General features: G+C 46.1%; 1 protein-coding gene across 1 annotated transcript; it reads right to left on the bottom strand.

The window, feature by feature from the left end:
* Positions 1-483: 483 nt before the first annotated feature.
* On the bottom strand, positions 484-17,183 carry LOC125293881 (vasopressin V2 receptor-like). Its single transcript, XM_048242089.1, has 7 exons — positions 16,725-17,183; positions 16,118-16,194; positions 7,951-8,359; positions 7,155-7,400; positions 6,591-6,737; positions 3,086-3,791; positions 484-760 (listed from the first exon to the last, which is right to left on the bottom strand). Exons 3-7 carry the CDS (start codon positions 8,356-8,358, stop codon positions 561-563), a joined length of 1,707 nt encoding a protein of 568 aa, XP_048098046.1. The 5' UTR covers position 8,359; positions 16,118-16,194; positions 16,725-17,183; the 3' UTR covers positions 484-560.
* Positions 17,184-17,608: the final 425 nt, after the last annotated feature.

Below are 17,608 nucleotides of genomic sequence, written 5' to 3'. Positions count from 1 at the left end.
TCTTCTAAGGTCTCCTTCTCAGAATCTGTCACTTTGACAGGAGTTTAATGAGGAGGCGGACTTTGTGTGTGTGTGTGTGTGTGTGTGTGTGTCTCAGACTCTCCTTGGTGAAGATGTGTATGTGGTGGTGATGTCATCCTGCACTAAGCCTGGATTTGTGTGTTTTTGTGTGTGTGCCACCAAAGTACACGCTCACCTTGGTGAAGGTGTGTGTGGTAGGTGTCGGACCCATCGTCATCAGGTACTTATCCTCAGCACGTGAGTGTGTGTCCGTGACACCTGCGAGTGTGTGTGTTTGTCTCAGTCCAGGCTCTCCTTGGTGGTGGAGGTAGACCCATCGTCCTGAGATAGTTTGCCTTCGGCACGACTTGAGTGTGTGTGTCTGTGCGCGGGTTTGCGTGTGAGTCTCGTCTCAGTACAGGCTCTCCTTGGTCTCAGTAGACCCAGTGTGTCTCCGGGTTGGTGAGGTCAGTACAGGCTCTCCTTGGTGGTGGAGGTGTGTGTGAGTCTCGTCTCAGTACAGGCTCTCCTTGGTGGTGGAGGTGTGTGTGAGTCTCGTCTCAGTACAGGCTCTCCTTGGTGGTGGAGGTGTGTGTGGCGGTGGAGTCGTCGGGCAGTGATCCGCGGCGTGCGGAGGGTGGCCGACAGCGCAGCAGGGCCTGCAGCTCCCGCGACACACTGCTGGAGAATGCCGTGTAGATCCAGGGGTTGGTGCACGAGTTCAGGCTGGCCAACAGCATCAGGATGGTGAAGGCCACCCCTGCAGATCAGAGAACACACACACACACACACACACACACACACACACACACACACACACACACACACACACACACACACACACACACACACAGCGTCTGTTACACACTGGTCCACTAATGAAGACAGGTCTGCCAAATAAGCTGTTAACACTTTCAACACTCCTTTCAAAACTTCTGCTGTTCTTCTGAAGCTATGTGATCTGATAATGTAACAGAAATGTAATACAAAGTTGCATGGAAAACTTTGACCCTGACCTTGATTATTTCAAGTTATTTCAAGTCAGGTTGTTTTTATTTTGTTGTTGTATGGGGAGGCGGGTTGTTGTTGGTCACGACTCCTCGGGTTCTACTCGATCAGTATGCACTGTGGCGCAGCGCTCTGGCTAGGTGCACGGAATGGCTTTAGACAAGCAGATAGACATCAGAACGGAGGACACAGTGTTCCTTTCTGATAGCGTGGAATGCAAACGCAGACCTAACAAAACCAAAGGTATCAACCTGAGCTGCCTATGCTCTGACGTGAGGGTATTTGCCTGGGTAATTTAGTTATGGGAGCAGGCACACACAGGGGGTATAATCAGAGGTTTATGGCCTATGCTGTGAGGCAGGGCCAAATACATAAACAGCATTATGCATCAATAGAGAGGGATTTGTCCCAAATAAATGGCCTGATTAGCACACAATTTTCTGTGGCAGCCAACCGTTTCAAATCTGCGAAATTGCAATGATCAAGCCCAGAGTGTTGGTTTGGTTTTGGAAGTTTACGGCTCCAAGAAATTAGGAATTTATAGTGTCTCTCGACACAAAAATTAAAATGGCTGAACATGATAAACAAACAAAGAGCGTGCCAGAGAGGAAATGAATAAAGGAAAATGGTGTAAAGCACAATGAGTAATACATGACACCTAATGGGTTCACAACACCCCCTGACATAAATCTCCACAGGAGCAGAGGAGAGAGAATGAGAGAGAGAGAGACAGAAAGAGATAGAGAGAGACAGAAAGAGAGAGAGAGAATGTGTGTGTTAGTATGAGTCAGTGAGAGAGAGAGAGAGAGAGAGAGATGATGATGAGAAAAGGGCAAAGAAATGAGAAATGGAAAAGGAAAGGATGCTAAACAGATGAAAGTAATTTCATAGTTTAGGCTAGTGGTAGTGCTGGAACATCAGCCCCTGGCCAGAGCAGAGAAGCAACAGGGGGAAACAAACATATTATTTATTAGGACTGGGGGCATGAGGGTCTACTCTGACATGACTAATGGCACAGCTGCACACCTATGCCTCCAGTCCAGTCCAGTCCAGTCCAGTCTAGTGCTCAGAAAGGTCCCTCCGTACCAGAACCACGCGGTAAAAATATCAGCCCACTTCATGTGACATGGGAGAGAGAGAGAGTCTGCACCTGGACACTATAGTGTTGACAATGAGACTCTTAAATCACAGAAAGGCTCTGAGAACAGCACTTTTGGAATGCACGCCTCCATGAGCATGATTAACCTCAGCACAAGCAATTAGATGTTCTACCTCTCTGTGGTATGTCACCTTCCACGAACTGTGACTCGCGGCGTCTCTGAGCATCTTGCAATACATTTCAGATGTGTGGAAAAGCCTAACTGGAACACCCCTCAAGGGTTGCATCGCATGGCTTTTTTATCTCATTACCTCACATTTCCAAATGCTTGTTTTCCCAGTTTACCAGCGTTTTAAGTACTTTTGATCTTGATTATTATTTTTTTATATTTATTATATTTTTATATTTATTGGATATTTATTTTGTATTATTTTGTATTATTTTTTATCTTGACATTTTATCTAAACATAATACCCCTCCCCACACACACACACACACACACACACATGTGTGCTAGTAGAGAGTAATGATTATAGTCTAAAGTGAAAGACTGCCTTTCTTCTTGCTTTTGTGGTGTAGGAATGTACACACACCTATGAAATTCAGCAGGTGCCGAATACTAGCCTGACGAAGGTGCATTAGGTACCTGACGAAGACCTGAGTGGCATTGGGAGCATGTAAGACCTGAGTGGCATTGGGAGCATGTAAGACCTGAGTGGCGTCGGGAGCATGTAAGACCTGGGTGGCATTGGGAGCATGTAAGACCTGAGTGGCGTTGTGAGTGGCGTTGTGAGTGGCGTTGGGAGCATGTAGGACCTGAGTGGAGATGTGTTCTTTTCTCTCTTCCTGCTCTTGCCAGATCATAACATGTCTTATTTCCCTTCCATCTGCTTGGACCTAACCTTGCTGCTTGGACCTAACCTTGCTGCTTGGACCTAACCTTGCTGCTTGGACCTAACCTTGCTGCTTGGACCTAACCTTGGATGGGTGCGTTGGGGTCCCAGGCTGCCCACAGCTGTACGATAAAGAAGGGTGACCAGCAGATGGTGTAGACCAGCACGATCACCAGTGTCATGCGCACCGTCTTGGACATGGCCCTGGAAATGCTGGGCGGTGGCGGGCTGAGGGGCGGCTGGGCGGCGTAGGGCGATCCGCTGGCCACGCTGTAGCGGGACTGGAAGGAGGTGCTGAGGGGGCTGCTGTCACAGGAGAAGGAGCCGCGGTAGCAGCCGGACTCCGTGCAGGCGGGCGGGCCGTGCTCCTGGTGGTTGTAAACAGAGTGACTGACTGGCCCCGTGGAGCTGGAATGGTTCTGATTGGTGGGGAGGACGTCGGGCGCGCTGTTGTTGCCATGGGAGCAGGGCTGTAGGGTGACGTCGCTAGGGCACTGGCCGTACTGGCTGTTCGAACAAGGACAGTCGTAGCAGTCCAACGTATTTTCCATTGGATAGTCATTACAGTTTGGGTGGCATGGGTGGTTGTTTTCGCTTTTCTGGAGAGGGTAGCCTCCTCCTCCTCCTCCTCTCCGCTCCCTGGGTCTGTGACCTGCTCTTCCTCTCATTCGATCATCCTCCGTTTTAACAGTCTGGAGGCCGAAGAACACAACATTCTTCTTGAGGTCGGCTGTCACAACCCTCTCTGATTTTAGGTAGATGTTGTCATGGATTTCTCTGAATATTCGCACCTATAAGTGAAAGAAATAGTACAGGGCATAAGAAAACAAACACCTCACAACATAGAACACAAACAACAAATCACTATCTAAATGGCCCTTTGACATAGAAAATATATTTTTTTACTCAAAGTACTAGTGTCTACTAGCCTGGGTGCCATTCCGAACTTAGTCCCGCCCCACGGGAAGTTCGGTCTGGCATTGCTCCATTGTGGGGCCAGTATGCTCACCCTAAATCGGGCGGACCAATCAAATCAGGCTTTACGATGATGGACAGGTGAGCAACAGCGCCTGGTCTATCACGTCATCTGAGCACGCTTAGATTAGGCTTATGTTTGAAACAAAAACGCTGTGGCTAGAAGGATACATGGCTTTTAAGACCCCATATGGAAAATTCATTTTATTTAATGAGTTTGTATCACTGAAAACGATTATTTCTGAAAACTTTGGCCAAAGTTGAGATGTGGGAAAACTGGTGGTTTCACTTTCATCAAGGGAAAACAGCTGTTGCATTGCATGCGACATGTTCCCTCATTCGTTTGAAATATCTGATTGACCACCTGTTCGAGGGATTTATGACAGATTTTCCCAGCTGTTTAACATGTTTGTAGCATATCACTGTTCAACAGAATTATTTTAAAAACGGAGGGGATATAGGAGCAGAAGGATGGTTCGTGTGTTTTCTTCCTACACCTCACGGTAAGCTATTTTGTTGCTCTGATTGGTTAGGTCTATCCAATTGAGTGCAGAGGCATTCCCCCCCTGTATCGGTTGAAGCACTCCCCATAATTACATCCCAATGGAACAGTATCAGACTCATATTCTGACTAGAATTTGAGTATGACAACGTCAGGCTAAGTGTCTACTGAAATCCCACAACTTATAGCTCGAGCACCTTTACCACCCCTGCCCGATGCCTCCTTGCCTGTGCCTGTTGAGGTGTCTCCACGACTTGGCAACCTTGATAGGGACAACAAGGAGGCGGAACCCCACTACCCTATCCCATCCATAGTGTTCTATTTATTTATTTACAAATGTACTGTAATTAGACTTACATATAGCCATTTTCTACTGCTCTTCATACTATTCATCCTGCACATACACTTTTTCTTACTACTCTTGTAATGTTACTGTTTCTGCACTACAATGGTACTGTTACCACACTGCACATGGGGCAGCCGTGGCCTACTGGTTAGGGCTTCGGGCTTGTAACCGAAGGGTTGCCGGTTCGATCCCTGACCAGTAGGAAAAATGTGGACAGGGGAAGTGGTTGAGCACTGCTCTCCCATGCCCACATCCACGGCTGAAGTGCCCTTGAGCAAGACACTTAAGCCCTCACTGCTCCCCGAGCGCCTCACTCCTCTCCGAGCGCCGCTGGAGCAGGCAGCTCACTGCTCCGGGTTAGTGTGTGCTTTGTGCTGTTTGTGTTTCACTAATTCACGGATTGGGATAAATGCAGATACCAAATTTCCCTCACGGGATCAAAGGAGTATATTTACTTATTCTGTACATATCTGTCTTTATTTTTCATACTGAATATCCACATTTATTCTGTTTTCTTATTTTATATTCTGTTAATACACTGCATCTATATTATTATTACTACTATTATAATGTTACTGCTACTACATTGCACATACTGTATCTTATGTTGTTCATACATTGTTCATATTACATAGCCATATTTATTCTGCTCTTAAGGTAACTGCATATATTTATATTTAATTTATACTACATTAAACCACCTTCTGTAAATCAACTGTACATGTATACTACTGTCTACACTGCACTATATTTATTGTCCTGTCTATACACCACCTGCCTATACCTTGTATATCACATTGCACTTTTCTGTTTTTTTTTGCACTTCTGGTTAGACGCTCACTGCATTTTTGTCTTTGTGTGCTTGTACTCTGCACAATGACAATAATGTTGAATCTAAATCTAAATCTAAATTTAGATAGCTGACTCTGTAAAAATAATCTGAAAGAACTTAGTTCCCACCAAAAACAGGAAACGGATGAAAGAAAGTAAAAAAAAAAAAAAAAACACAGCCATTATCTTTACCATAATGCACATAATAGATAGCGATCAGAGGGTAGATCGAGTTCACCTCAAAATATATCTGAAAGGAAAGTGCTCAATATACAGCACATGGAAGTACGCTTGGTTGGTTGAACCGGCCTGCCTTTCTAACCCCCCCCCTCCTTTCTGGTTTGACGTTATACATGGCGCCTCAGATATCAGACATCAATTAGTGGTGAGAAATATCTGGACACAAGAATATCTGTCCCTAAATAGAAGCACTGTGACCAGTCCCAGCTCGGATCAGAATGTCGACCCCCACTCCCACTCCCACCCCACCCCACCCCCCATGTGCCAGTAGGGAGAAAAAGCCCCTGTGTGTGTGAGGTAATCAGTACTTCCCTCTCCCCTCTAAATCAAAGGCAAACACCATCAGCACATTGTCTCCTTATATGGTGCTGTGGTATTACGCGTGCTAAAGAGGAACTTCCCACTCAAATTTCACACCTCTCACGCCTACCATTACTCCTAGGACAGTGAAGACCTCCAGATCTCTCTGCATTGCTGAGAAGAGCTATACAGTATGGAGGGATGGAGAGAAAAAAAAACTCTTTTTGGAGAATTACATAATGTATGTAACATACGCTGGAGACAGCCTCGTGACTGCAGACACAGGTAGACGTGGAGCTTAGCCCTGCATACAGTCTTATTTCCCCAGAGATGACAGACGCTTTCTCCAGGAGGTCATGGAGAGCCAAAGGGGGGGAAGGGGGCTCTGCGATATACCTGGCAAACAGTGATGATGAAAGCAGGAAACACAAACACGGCCAAGGTCATCCAGGTGACGTAGGCCTTGAGGCCCCAGGGCTCGATGAAGTGGGCCCAGCATTCGAAATCCCCCGGCGCCAGCTCCGACTTGGAGAAAATGAACACCTGGGGGGGAGGAGAGGAGAGGAGGAGAGAGAGGAGAGCAGAGGAGAGGACAGGAAAGGAATGTTCAGGGCCTCTCCAAGAATTAGCTGCATTGACCTGCTGACCTCTACAGCCTGCCACTGCCTCCGCCACCAACTACTAGTGCAACATAACGCACATATCCAGCATAGCTTCCGGCATAGCTTCCATTCATCCTATGGCAAATCTGCTTCTTTGAAGGAGTATACAATATACACTACTGTGCAAATGTATTTTTTAAGTCTAAACCAAGGTCATGAAAATATTGAAGTGAAGGTGTTTGTGTCTCTGTGGGGGCGGTACAGTAATGTCACCTGTGGTATGCTGAAGAGGAGGTGTTTGTGTCTCTGTGGGGGTGGTACAGTAATGTCACCTGTGGGGGTGGTACAGTAATGTCACCTGTGGTATGCTGAAGAGGAGGGCCAGGGCCCAGGCCACCACGACGGGGGTGTTGCATCGGGACACGGCCCCTCCGCGATAGGCCTGTAGTGGGCAGCAGATGGCGTAGTGCCGGTCCACCGTCATGGCTACAATCATGTAAGAGGAGGCGAACATGCCGACGATCTGCAGGTACTTGACCAGGCGGCAGAGCGTGTCGGGCCCCTGGAAGCGCTCTGTGATGTCCCACACCAGCTGGGGAAGCACCTGGAAAACACAAGAGGCTTCAGCTCTGGACAACAACCTGTTCCAACGCTCCTGAGGCAGTCACCTCCCCTAGACTCTTCCATGCTTGCAAAACTAACATGATCCACATCTGTGAAAATCTCTGTACCATTAAGACACTTCACTGTGGTTTTTAACTATTGTGAACACACATCACACGTCTCATACTTATTTCAATTGGAATCAAGGGAATATGGAAGAGTATGGGAATATGTCTTCACTTTTGTCAGCAGCAAGAACAGTATAAGTATAAGTATAAATACTCTTTTGATCCCGTGAGGGAAATTTGGTCTGTGCATTTATCCCAATCCGTGAATTAGTGAAACACACACAGCACACAGTGAAGTGCAGTGAGCTGCCTGCAACAACAGCGGCGCTCAGGGAGCAGTGAGGGTTTAGGTGCCTTGCTCAAGGGCACTTCAGCCGTGCCTACTGGTCGGGCTTCGAACCTGCAACCCTCCGGTTACAAGTCCAAAGCACTAACCAGTAGGCCACGGCTGCCCCAATCAGATGAAAGAAGCAAGTCTCTAACCTGGCAGAAAGCCACCACCAGGTCAGCCAGACACAGGTTGACCATGAAGACGTGCATGGGCGCGTTTTGCTTGCGTCGGCGAAGCAGCACCCACAGCACGAAGCTGTTGCCCAGCGTGGTGAGTGCCAGCACCAGGCCCAGTACGCCGATCTCGGCCCGCGCCAGGGCCGGATCCCGCTGCCGCGCAGGGGCTGGCGTGCCCAGGGGACTCCCCGTGGCGTTCTCAGGGAAGAGCCAGAAGTAGGACCCCCCGCCACCATGGGTGCCATTGGGGCTGGCGGCGGGCCCCGGAGACAGAGCGGAGGTGAGGTTGACCCATCCCGACGCGGCCGCCGCCACTGCTGCCACCGAGGCAGCAGAGGACTGAGCCAGCCCGTCCCAAGCTGCCACCCCAGAGACGGCCTCCATGCTTGGGGAGGAGAGAGCACAGACACAGACACAGACACAGACACATTAAAACACAACAGTACACACACACACACACACACAGTCACACACATTGGTTCAAACATCGATGGCACTGTTGCTCTGACACAGACATGACTGCATCAATAAATAGAATGCAGTAAAAAAAAAAAGTAGTGACTCAGGGTATGAGATTTGGCCCTAATTACTGCTGATCCAAAACGCTCCTGACCCGTAAAGCGGCATGTCACAGTAATCAGTGCGTTGTCGGCTCTCATTATCTGTTCTTGGTGAGATTATCCTCAATTGACTTTTGATTTGAGGGTCAATTGCAAAGTCTCTCTCTCCGTTCCTCTCTCTCCTCCTCCTCCTCCTCTCTCTTTGTCCATCCTCATCATATCCCCCTCTCTTTTGGGTTCAGTTCAGGCCTCGATCCCAAGTGCCTTTCTCTGGCATCTTTATTTTGTGTGGAGAAGCAGAGACTAATATTAATGCAAGCTACACCTCTGGCCAACAAAATACTCAGAGAAGGGGGTGGAGTGAAGGGGTGCTGTCAAAACACCATCCAGAATTGCAAACAAGACAAATTGGATTAAACAGATCAGATTTCAGTTTGTGTTGTGTTGAGTCTAAAGGTATAATCTCTTCACTTTGAAACAGCATTTCACTCTTTGAAAAGAAAAGATCCATTTAGATATTATATGTTTCCATAATTTTTTTTAACATACTTCTCCATAACATTTCAAGTTATGTAAATGGCTTTGGTATGTAATCAGTCAAGCAATCACTCTTGTGTACTTAAGTGCAGTTTGACTGTCCTCGAGTAAGTGAAATGAATGTGGGTTTTCTCGTCATTCCAAACACACAGGCATGGTGCACTTAAATCCCATCTCTCAAGTCTGCTGATTACTCCATGTGAGGGTATCATGCGGAGAAGTCGCCCATGGTTTTTATGTAACTGCACCACAATTAGGCCGTCTCTCTTTTGACGCAAGTCCCAATCACAGTTTGTTTTCCTTCCCATACTTTCCACAGGCCAGTTTGACAGAAGCTCATTCTATCCCACCCTACTCAATCATCCACTTCACCTTCTCTCCCTCGTAATCTCTCTCTCATCCCTCGCTTACCCCCTTACATTCCACTCCCTCCTTTTTTTTACCCACTTTCTTTCTTCACTCGTTCAGACCCCCTCTTTGCCCCCCCCCCCCACCCTGCAATCACCCTTTCCTTGATCCCAATAAAATGCAGCTTATTTTGTTGGCCATACAAATAAATATCAGCAACACAAATAAGATTGGAATGAATAAAACTGACAATTACAGGAACATGCGAGTCATGGGATAGGGGCCCTGACTTGCTTAAATAAACACATCTACCAGGGGATGGATGGAGTAGCCAGTGATGAAGGAGGGACACAAGAAGAGAGGAGAAAGAAAAGAAAATAGGCAAACAGGCAAAGAATAGCAGCGGAGGAGAAGCATGATGCCCTTATAAGTCTGATAGAGTCTGATAGAGTGATAGACAGAAGCAAAATAAGGAACAGGTGAACATTTCTCTCTGTCTGGCACATGGGAGAGGTATGGGGAATAGTGCTCAGGTTCAGGTGTCTGCTTGCATTGTGGCCTCTCTCTCTCTCTCTCTCTCGCTCTCCCTGTGTGTGTGTGTGTGTGTGTGTGTGTGTGTGTATCACATGTCTGTAGACTAAGTGGAAAGGTGCTGTCGTGTGATGCCTCAGCTGAGAATTTGTGCTGGAGTAAAAGTCTGTGGTGGTGCGCCAGAGGAATGCTTCCTGATTCATATTTCAGCCTCCACAATCAGCCCTGTGCTGTTGCCTCATCACTCAAGCCACAGCCGCGGCCCATGCACCATCACTAAAAACACACTTAAAATAAAGAGAAAGGTGCAATATCCTGGCACCACTAGACTTTCAAAAGGTCATGTTCAGCTGCAGTGAGTGCTGGACGCTGTCTTTGGTAGGCGAGCCTCCTGTGCCCCCACCTCCCTCTCTCCCCTCCCTTCCTCCCTCATTCTCTTCTCCTCCACTCTCTCTATCTCTCCATCTTAAATCAATGAGAGGGCTCTTGATGGAGCCGCTGCCCCCTGTGTAATAAGGTGGTCTCTCGGGACGCCACAGGGTCACTCGCCGCGAATGTGCTGCGTCTGCATCTCACGGCCGCGCATGCCGGGGACGGCCGATGGAGGTCAGAGATCATCGCCAGCACAGGTACGCCGGCACGCGCACTGGGGGGTGGTCAATCACGCACGCCGCAGCATCCTCTGGCCCTCCCCGTGACAGCTGCCGAGCTGATGTTTATAAAATGAAGCTGAGTGGCCGACCCCTGTCTCCTCCGATAAATCACCACGGGAATCTTGGCCTTCATATTCCCACATAGCACGGCCATTTAGTTTAGCTTAGCAGTGTGAAGGTTATCAGCTGCATATGCAGTAAGTCATCATGTAAACCCATCTGGGGTTCTGGCATGAAGCAACTGGTTATTAAAGTAACAGGTCCACAAAATATTAGATAACATTTTAGAGGTCGTGCCCGTATTCGGAAAGTTTCAGGACATAGAAGTATTGTCAGGTCACATTCAAATGTGTGGATGAAGATTGAGTTACTGACTTATTGCTTTATGGACATCCACTAAAAATGATAAGCTCTTGGTCCTCCCCTGGCTTCTTATATCTTCTTATAAATAAAACATCACCAATAAAGATAATTCATCAAAGGATGCTAGTGTAACCTAGAATCAGTCATAAAAAACAATTCTATAACTCATATATTTCGAGGTGATAATATTCTCATGGCCTGACAATGCAATGTACACCAATGTGACCTTCCATCTCAGTCACAGTTAACTGTTTTAGAGGTTCATAGGTATGGCTGAAAAAGCTTGGCTACAGGGTGACTTACATACATCGTAAAAAAATGCCTTGCCTGGAGCCAAAGATAACCTTGGGATTATTGTCCATAAAGCCCCTGTGATTTCAAATCATTGGGTTTTAATGGAGCCCTCTAAGATGTACCGCAGTTGTTTATCTTGCCTGATAAACACTTTTTCAAAAGTGTCAGCCATCCCAAATCCCTCATATATTCTTCTAAGGAATTCAACATTCATTGGAGAAAATGTATCACTCAGAATCAATTATGCTGTCCTGGTGAAAGAGGCGTCTCAGTGTCCTGACTTTACCAGTCCTCCTTGTGGTCACTACACCAACACTACCAGCCTCTCTCTGACATCCGTTGACTCACAGGTTTTGTGTTACACGTCATCCTATTATCCCTGCTTCCCGCCACTGTGTCTGTCTTTAATGAAGGCTTGATTTAGCACGGCCAGAACAGACTCGGGACTATCTGACACCAAACGCAAGCCCTTCAAAGCTGAAGATGGGGATCAAATCTTATTCAATCAGAACTCATGGAAGTGCAAATGACTTAACATTTTAAAATGCCGTGCTGGAGTGAGCTGTGTGACTTTCATGTATGCACATGTGAAATGAAATCTCACAATTTATCAGATCAGTGGAATCAATGATCTATTAGCTATGAATAAGAAGAAAATAAGTTATTATTTAAAGGATATTCTTGGTAAAGAATGAATCTAATTAATGTCACATTTCCAGGAGGCAACAACTTATCTTTGTGGTTTTAGGAAAAAAGATTAATCTCGTCTATAAATCCTAAGATGAAGTCAAAAAGCAGGACTGGTCTACTGAACATATCAAGGCCCATCCCTCCTGTGTCAGTCCCAGGAGGAAATGAGACTTCCCCTGTTATAGCACAGCCAGAACAACCTGTTTATACTTCTCTGCTTTATCTTTATTTCTTTGAGATTTCTCTCTCTCTCATCTCTCTCTCTCCAGAGCTATGGGTGTGTGTTATGAGGTTGCCCCCACATTCAGTCTGTTTCTACCTGGAAGCCTGGCATCTGTTAGGTGATTTATAGAGGCATGAAATCCTCCCTTCCCCTATTCACAGTAGATACTGAAATGTCTGTCTGACCAACAGACTCTTTTGCACTGTTTCTGTCTCTTCTCTCTCTCTCTCTCTCTCTCTCATTCACTTCTTCTCTTCCTCCATTTTCCACTGACACAATTCTGGGAACTGAAACCAGTTTAGAGCACCCAGGAGTTGTCCTGGTTGCTTTTTCCACAATGCAGAATCCAGTGAATATTATGTAAATTATGAATCTGTAGACTCTGATGCATAAATATTTAGCCCATAATTTCCCTGAGCCACTCACGCAGCTTTTCCATTATTCTTCATTTTGTTTGGTAATCATCTAATTAAGGACTCTTTATCCTTCTCCCTCCCCTGTTTTGTTTTTCAATGAGAGGACTTACACATCATCACAATGCTTTCCTACTGCCTAGAAGTTATCAAATGTTCTGAAAAATGTAATTCTGCTCCAAACCTGCTGGTACCTTTTTCATAAGTCTTAAAGTATACCATTCAGTGACGGTGTGCACATTCCACTAGGAACTAAGAAAAGTGTCTAATTTCCCTAGTTCCTGCATTGGAAAAAATGCAAAAGAGTTCCGAAAAATAATTCCTCTGTTACTTAAATAGTTCCTGTGGTGAAAACGCCTGCTCCTGTTCACATCATCCCTGGGTATGGGGATGTGGGTCTCATGACTGTTGCATAACAGTGTTGTCGGAGCAACACAAGCACCTCACAAACAGGGCAATAGAAAGACTAGCCTCCATACAAAACAGTTAGATGTGAACTGGCCAATTACTGCTTTGTTCTGTTGCAGCACTACACATAATTAAACAACTTATGTTGGACTAAAATTATTTTATTTAATTTTATTAAACAAATGTGTTTGCCATTGCCAATTTTGTTTTTCAGCCAGGTTATAATAGATTTGTAATATATTTGCAAAATCTGCTGAAATGAAAAAAAAGCTTTTCATGACAAAAAGATACATACTTGAAAATACTGAATATCACTCCCTTAAAATATTGCTATATAAATCAGCTTAAGATAAACATATTTCGCTTCTAAGGGAAATCATTTATATTTTTAATTCTAAATCAAGACAGACAACACAATATTATAATTATTGAGATTAAAATGTCATCACAAATTCTGAGAAAGAAAAAGAATTTCAACCAAGTCTTTAGATGTATTCTGTCAGTCTGCTGCTATCTCTTTACACTGGTCTCTTTCTCCACGGAGTTGCCATCTGCGCCTTATGTTCCTCTTCTTTTCACTCTCCCTCACTTTCTCTCCACTCCCCTTTTCGACCCGACTCGCAGTCGCAGAGGCATTCAGTAATGCTCCCCTGGTGTAGCTCTATTACAGTCGAGCTAAACAAAGACCCGTGTACAGGGCAGCGGGAGTTGGAGAAAGCGATCGCTGCCCTACTGTCTTGCGTCTCTAGGCGTCTACCACCTGTCACCCATACGCTGCAGAACCCGTACACAAGTGGACGTGCCGCCGGAAGACGTGACATTACGTGATTAATGAACAACAGCATGCATTGAGTTGTGAAAAGCCGTGCGGTCCGGTTTACCTTCTGAAGATCCAGTGTCTGTTAAGTGGTGTGTGTAGGCTACTGTCAGCTGAAGTTGACAAGTAACTAAGCTATTCTAAGATACTGCTGCGTTGCGCACACGCATCTTCAGACACTAAATGAATTAAATGAATTGTACATGCAGGCACACGGATCAGTAGGAAATTGTCATATGAGGTGGGGATTTATTTTTGAGTAACTTTTGTGTTCCAACGTAATAGTTTTGTGTCCCCTGCCCTGACAATACTTTTGATGGAATGCAAAACTATTTGCATAAATAAAATTTAAATAAATAAAATTTATCAATCAATAAATAAATCAAACAAATCCCACCGTGTTTATATGGACTCCGTATAGATGGGGTATTCTATTTTGATGTTATTGAGTTGTAGTCAACTTTAATGTGTATTTTTGAATCTGTACAAATTTGGTTACAGCCATGTTTGAGTTGCCTTGTTGGAGAGCTTGTATCAAAATAGGGCCTACTTTTGTATTGGGAACCCACAACATTCCCTCAGCTGTCACAACATGTGGAACAACTGTCCATATCAGTGCTGTTGTTACGATCGTCTCTGATAGATGTGACGGCCTTTTGGAATCATGCTGTGTCAGTCACATAGAGGGGAGAAACCGTTTTTTTCTTATTAAACAATTAGCATGCAGTGTTGACATGCTCCCCGTTCTATCTAGCTTTGCCCAGCTTTATTTACATACAAATTAAATTTGAATTAATCAGCGTGATTGCAAGTGACTCACCAGACTCCTCATTCCGTGTACTGCTCTATAAGTCCAAGAGGTTGATGCACCCACGCTCTATTTTTGCTAGTTCACACTTAGATATTCACCTTGCTGTCTAACTTGCTGTCTTTATTAACTAAAGGCACCCGTAAGACATTTCATTAATAACAATTAATCTTTCTTAGGGACATAAATTGCAATCCAGATTGTAATCAATGCTTAGCTCACAAAGCATCAACGTACACAATAGCAGGTTGTGAGATTTATAGTGTGTGCTTTTGGCACTTACTCCAACAATCCTTTAGATTGTAATCACAGTGGATACGCCCCATTACATGTCCCAATGCGGTCGACCGTATTTGACAGGTGCTGCTTGCACGTTGTTGCTTGGATCTAAACTGAGGGCTCTGGCCTCGGGCCACCGCCCGATTGTTTATCTCAGGGCCATTTGTCCCACGGCAACATTCATAATGCGCTTGATTTGACAACAACCCTTGCTGACTTGGCCAAGGGCGCAGTCACCTCACCCACAGCAGGCAAGCCAATACTTCTACTACCAGCACCGTTCATCAATGACAGTCGATTTTTTTCATCAGAATTTTCCATAGAATTTTTCAAGGGGGGGGGGGGGGGGGTTTGAAACCAACCATAATATCAGCCAATCAGAAGCGTTAAATGATGACATATAGTGGACCAATCTGATATAGATATAGGATGGAGTATAGGATAATAAAACCAAATGGCACTTGTTATTCAGATGGCATGAACATTAGGCTAAGGTCAGTCACCTGCCGGAGCGAGGACTGTTTACAGTGCAGTGTGCCAGTCCAATGTGCCGGGGGAGTGTCTCATTAGCTGTGCTGATATTGTTGCATTGTGTTCAACGGTGGAGGTTACAGAGCTGCTCAGCACCGCATTGGATTTTCTCGGGCTCTTGTCAATGTAGTCGACCCCAATCTGCATCAGCCAATTGCCAGCCAATCAATTTCTGTCAGTTTGCCAGAGGATCCCACGCTACTTGAGGTGTCTTGGCCACCTTCATGTGTAAATGATCCAATTTGCGCCGTCTTGGCTGAGAGCAGTGGCAGGCAGTGCAGCACTGCACGCGGGTGGTGTGATTTACTGTGTGTATAATGACCACATCATCAGTATGTACAGCACAAGGGTCTCATAAATCTACCTGGGCCCATTATACCATCAGAAAACAGCAGAGGATCTGCTGCTGTACAAAGGACATTTGTCTGAGGAGTGTGGAAAGTGTGGACAAATACACACAGGGACACATGCACATGCACACACACACACGCACACCTATACACATATGCATGATACTTGCCCATGCTTGCAGAAAACACACACACACACACACACACACACACACACACACACACATTACACACATTCCTTCAATACTATAAGTTTATATGTCTGTGATGCTTGACTATCTTTGTCAGTGTGACGGGAATGTGGTCGGCATCCACAGATGATGGTTGCTCTCACTTACCTCGCTCTCAGTGCATGGTCCTCTGACTCCTCGTGTTTTCCCTCTGTCAGATGTCTTTAGCCTGGAGCCCAGAAACCCTACAGATCAACACCAAACACACTTGTCAAAACATGACTGTCTTATCTAGTCACCAATTTTTTGCCTCACTAATCAAAAATCCCCTGCTCTGGCTGCAGAGGAAGAAGAGGGCGAATTAAAAAAAGCCTCTCAGTCATCAATAACGTGACCCTCACTCTGACTGTGTTAATTGACCACTCTGCAACGTCGCCCCGAGGTGAGCGGGCTTCTTGCGGGCTCAGCCTTACGGCCGTAAGCACAATTTTGTGTCAGATCTGTGTGAGCACGCCTGTCAGGGCCACTCACGGACACTGGAGTCTGCTCACACCACAGCAGCCGGACGAGCGCTGCTGCAGACTATTTCTGAACACTTGAGTCGCTCACGCCAATCAACAACAAACATGAACAAACTCAAAGTCCATGAGCTTTATGAGCTCAGGAAAAAATCAGGGACCTTCAGTGAACACATTTCAGCTATAGGTGAAGGTTTTGTAAATGAATTAATGTAAAGAAGTCTGTATGGAAAACATAACATAGTAAATGAACTTACTTTGAGAGTGTCTTTCACAAGTGATTTTCTTTAAGGGGTAATAATCCACATTTTAAATCTCTGGTGTCCAGCTGTGGCAGTCTTCTGTGTGTGTGTGTGCGTGTGTGTGAGTTTTGGGTGTTTGCCCAAAAGTTGACGAATTGCGGGAGTGAGTTATTTCAGCAATCCTTGTGATCCTGGAGAGAGAAGTTGAGTGCGGCCGGCGCTGCTGGTGAAGTGTGGAGTAATGTTGAGAGGCTGCCCGATGGCGGCCGAGTCCTCTCCTGTCACCAGTCGTCTCGTCCTCACTGACAGCACTGCGTGGGTGCCTGAGTAAGAGCAATCCAGAGAAATATCAACGCCTTCTCAGAAGATCTGACTGCTCGCCTGTCCACTCTGCTTCACACCAGCTCAGCGCTCGTGTGTGTGTGCATGTGTGTGAGTGAGTGAGTGAGCGCCTTTGCCTGCGTGTGCATGTGTGTGTCCACAGCGCTTAGCACACTGCATTTGAGCTCTGCCTGCCCAGCACTCTCTCTTTCCCTCCCTCCCTCTCTTTCCCTCCCTCCCTCTCTTTCCCTCCCTCCCTCTCTCTCACTCCCTCCCTCTCTAACTCCCTCTCTCTCTTTCCTCCCCCTACTCCTCTCCCTCTCCCTCTCAAACCCCCATCCGTCTTGGGTCAAGTACTCCGTCCTAAGGGACATCATGGAGGAGCTGAAGATGACAGTGGACAAGGGCATGTGGTGCCATCATACATCCCTCTTCACTTTGACACTGAAAAACAGGTACACAGAGCGACACAAAAGATGGCTGTGGAGGTTATGCGAAGAGACGGAGAGGTCAAATATGTACTCAGGTTGAGCAGGCATTACCTGAGGAAAAAGGAGATCGATGGGGAGATAGGGCGA

The sequence above is a fragment of the Alosa alosa genome, chromosome 4 (assembly GCF_017589495.1).
Source record: "Alosa alosa isolate M-15738 ecotype Scorff River chromosome 4, AALO_Geno_1.1, whole genome shotgun sequence".
Classification (NCBI taxonomy): Eukaryota; Metazoa; Chordata; class Actinopteri; order Clupeiformes; family Clupeidae; genus Alosa; species Alosa alosa.
The sequence above is the reverse complement of the archived record's forward strand: the minus strand, read 5'-3'. Positions and strand labels throughout refer to the sequence as shown.

What these genes read in the sequence shown, in the direction of transcription:
- LOC125293881 (XM_048242089.1), bottom strand. Translation starts at nt 8,358, where the DNA reads ATGGAGGCCGTCTCTGGGGTGGCAGCTTGGGACGGGCTGGCTCAGTCC. An exon ending in TCATCATCACTGTTTGCCAG is followed by an intron (nt 3,792 to 6,590) that starts GTATATCGCAGA and finishes TTTCACTTATAG; the next exon opens with GTGCGAATATTCAGAGAAAT. An exon ending in CCCCAACGCACCCATCCAAG is followed by an intron (nt 761 to 3,085) that starts GTTAGGTCCAAG and finishes TCTGATCTGCAG; the next exon opens with GGGTGGCCTTCACCATCCTG.